We start from the raw sequence: 2,658 nt of genomic DNA, 5'->3' as shown, positions 1-2,658 counted from the left end.
CACATTGATTGTCTGTGTCCACTGTGCCATACTCGGAGTCGTTTGCGCCAGGCGTGAGTTTCTCAATTTACTCAATCGAGCAGTTTAGTTCCGCCTGGAACTGTCCATTAATGCAATGGACATTTCTAAACTTCATACATTTTTGTACTAACTATTAACACTGTATCATATCTGAGGAATTACATATGTATACTATATATTCAAAACTTAAACTCCACTTTATAGTATCAGCAAGAAAAAATAATGTCATGAAAACCTATACTTGTCAAAATCATGTGCAAGCCCGGGCTTATTGGCTTACATGGTAGCTACGCGCCTGCAGACTGTGTTAAAAGGACGTTCTAATTAGAAATATAACTGTGTGTTCTCACTCCAGTTCAACGCTAAGAACTATTATTGAATTATTTAAGTTACATTGGAAAAGAAACTGGTTTTGTTGACATGAAAAACCTTTTTTTTTATATCAGGAAGTAACCACCAATCCTGTCTATGATCTTATCTAGATATGTTTAATGTTATTTATTTTAAAGAATTGTATTTTTTAGAATCCATCAGCAATATAAAGATCTCGACCACCATCCCTCTTTGTTTAATTGTCGTCACTGTCACCATATCTATGCCAATACAAGAACAAAACAGAATTTATTTTGAAATCACCCATACGGAACATTTCGTCTCTACGCCGTTAACAATGTGAAATTTAACAGACCTACGTCATATTACCATCATAAGATTTTGTTTTGATAACCTACGACTACTCCATACATACCCGAAGAATACACAATGTTTTCAGTTTGTGTTTTGTCATCATGTTCCTGTCCCGGTCGCACAGCATTTCGTTCTTTCACCATTTTTACAGGGGAAATCAACAAATTATCTAAGGCATATTCCTGTTTGGAAATTTTCAAGGAAGTGTGTTATCAAAGGGGATTCCCCGGCCTTCCCAAATACTGAAATAGCAATTCAGTGTCAAAACAGCGCTTGTAAAAGGTTTATCACCAAGGCGCTTAATAGTTAGACTGGTTAAAGTCCGAAATTTTCGTTAGTCTACTCACGGACTTAGATAACTAATCTAATTTCGTGGTTGACTCCTTTCATTTGGAAAAAAATGTGTCTCATCACGGAATTAGATTAGACTATCTGTCCGTGGTCTCATTTATAATAATGCTTTCGAATAATGAGGTCTGATTCTAAAAAGTAACTGGTTCTTACGGCGTCACATGCTTATTTATATCACGGAATTAGATCAGATAAGTCCGTGTTTATATATTCTAAATCCAGAAGGTAATAAGATGGGTTTTTTTTATATAATATATCCGAGTATTTTATTTACATCCACGTCACATATACCTTACATGGTAGCTACGCGCCTGCAGACTGTGTTAAAAGGACGTTCTAATTAGAAATATAACTGTGTGTTCTCACTCCAGTTCAACGCTAAGAACTATTATTGAATTATTTAAGTTACATTGTAATATAAATGATGATCTCTAATCTGATAAACCAGTTATCATTGGCAGACTGTGTTATATATAAAGTTATATATATATATTATTTCGAATAATGAGGTCTGATTCTAAAAAGTAACTGGTTCTTACTTCGTCACATGCTTATTTATATCACGGAATTAGATCAGATAATATAAATGACTCCGAGTATGGCACAGTGGACACAGACATAATAAAAGATTTAGATTACTGGTTTATAAGATTAGAGATCATATCATAAACGCCCTATCTAACACACATCATAAATCTCAGTATATCCCGAGCATGGATATATTTCGAGAATATATATAATTTATATTACAATATAAGCCTTTTTGAGGAAAATAATACTCTGCCATTCACATCTTAATCTGAGGTATGAGTGACCCTATTCACAATAGGGTCACTCATACCTCCTCAACCATTATTGATCATATATATGTAAATAACACAGATATTGTTTCTAATGTGAATGTCCCTTGTATAGCAGCAAGTGATCATTTTCCTGTTTGTATGACATTATACCAAAACTCAACCAAAGCAGGAAACATGATAACACATGTACATAATACTATCAAGTATAGATGTTTTAAAAAAGTTAAGGATGATGATTTTGTAAATGAATTAACAGCATCAAATCTAGATGAAAACTGAACCTGATGATGCACTGTCATATCTTAGTGAATTGATTATAAAAATTCTTAACAAACATGCTCCTATCAAGTCAAAAAGAGTCAACAGAAACAAACAACCTGAATGGTTTAATGAAGAAATAACAAATGCAAGGAATTTAAGAGATACTTATCATAAAAGAAAAGATTGGGCAAGTTACAGATTTTGGAGAAATAAGACCAGTGCAATGATTTTAAAAGCAAAGAAGGATATGTTCAAAAATGCAATATCAGAGAATAGGCCAAGTGCTATTTTATGGAAACACCTTAAAAGCATGTCAAAATGTGCAGATCATGGTCCTATCCCTACTCAACTTAAATGTGATGACGGCACGACCACCAATGACAAACAGGACATTATAGAAAAATTAAACACTCACTTTGTAAATGTATCTAATATAGTAGAAAAGAAGGAATTTGATTGTATTGATCACATCGAAATGGAACAACATATGACATCATCTATACGAAATCCGTTCCGTATTCCTTACGTAACTTGT

General features: G+C 33.4%; 1 protein-coding gene across 1 annotated transcript in view; it reads right to left on the bottom strand.

The window, feature by feature from the left end:
* The window catches only part of LOC110456873, a 40,987-nt gene extending 40,013 nt beyond the window's left edge, over window positions 1-974 (bottom strand). Inside the window, exon 1 of the mRNA XM_021507898.1 lies at window positions 770-974. Coding sequence (XP_021363573.1) covers window positions 770-851 — 82 coding nt within the window. The 5' untranslated portion in view covers window positions 852-974. The remainder of the gene's footprint in view (window positions 1-769) is intronic.
* Window positions 975-2,658: the final 1,684 nt, after the last annotated feature.

This window comes from Mizuhopecten yessoensis, unplaced genomic scaffold, assembly GCF_002113885.1.
Source record: "Mizuhopecten yessoensis strain PY_sf001 unplaced genomic scaffold, ASM211388v2 scaffold8935, whole genome shotgun sequence".
Taxonomy (NCBI): Eukaryota; Metazoa; Mollusca; class Bivalvia; order Pectinida; family Pectinidae; genus Mizuhopecten; species Mizuhopecten yessoensis.
Note: the sequence above shows the minus strand (reverse complement) of the source record. Positions and strands in the feature narration are given on the sequence as shown.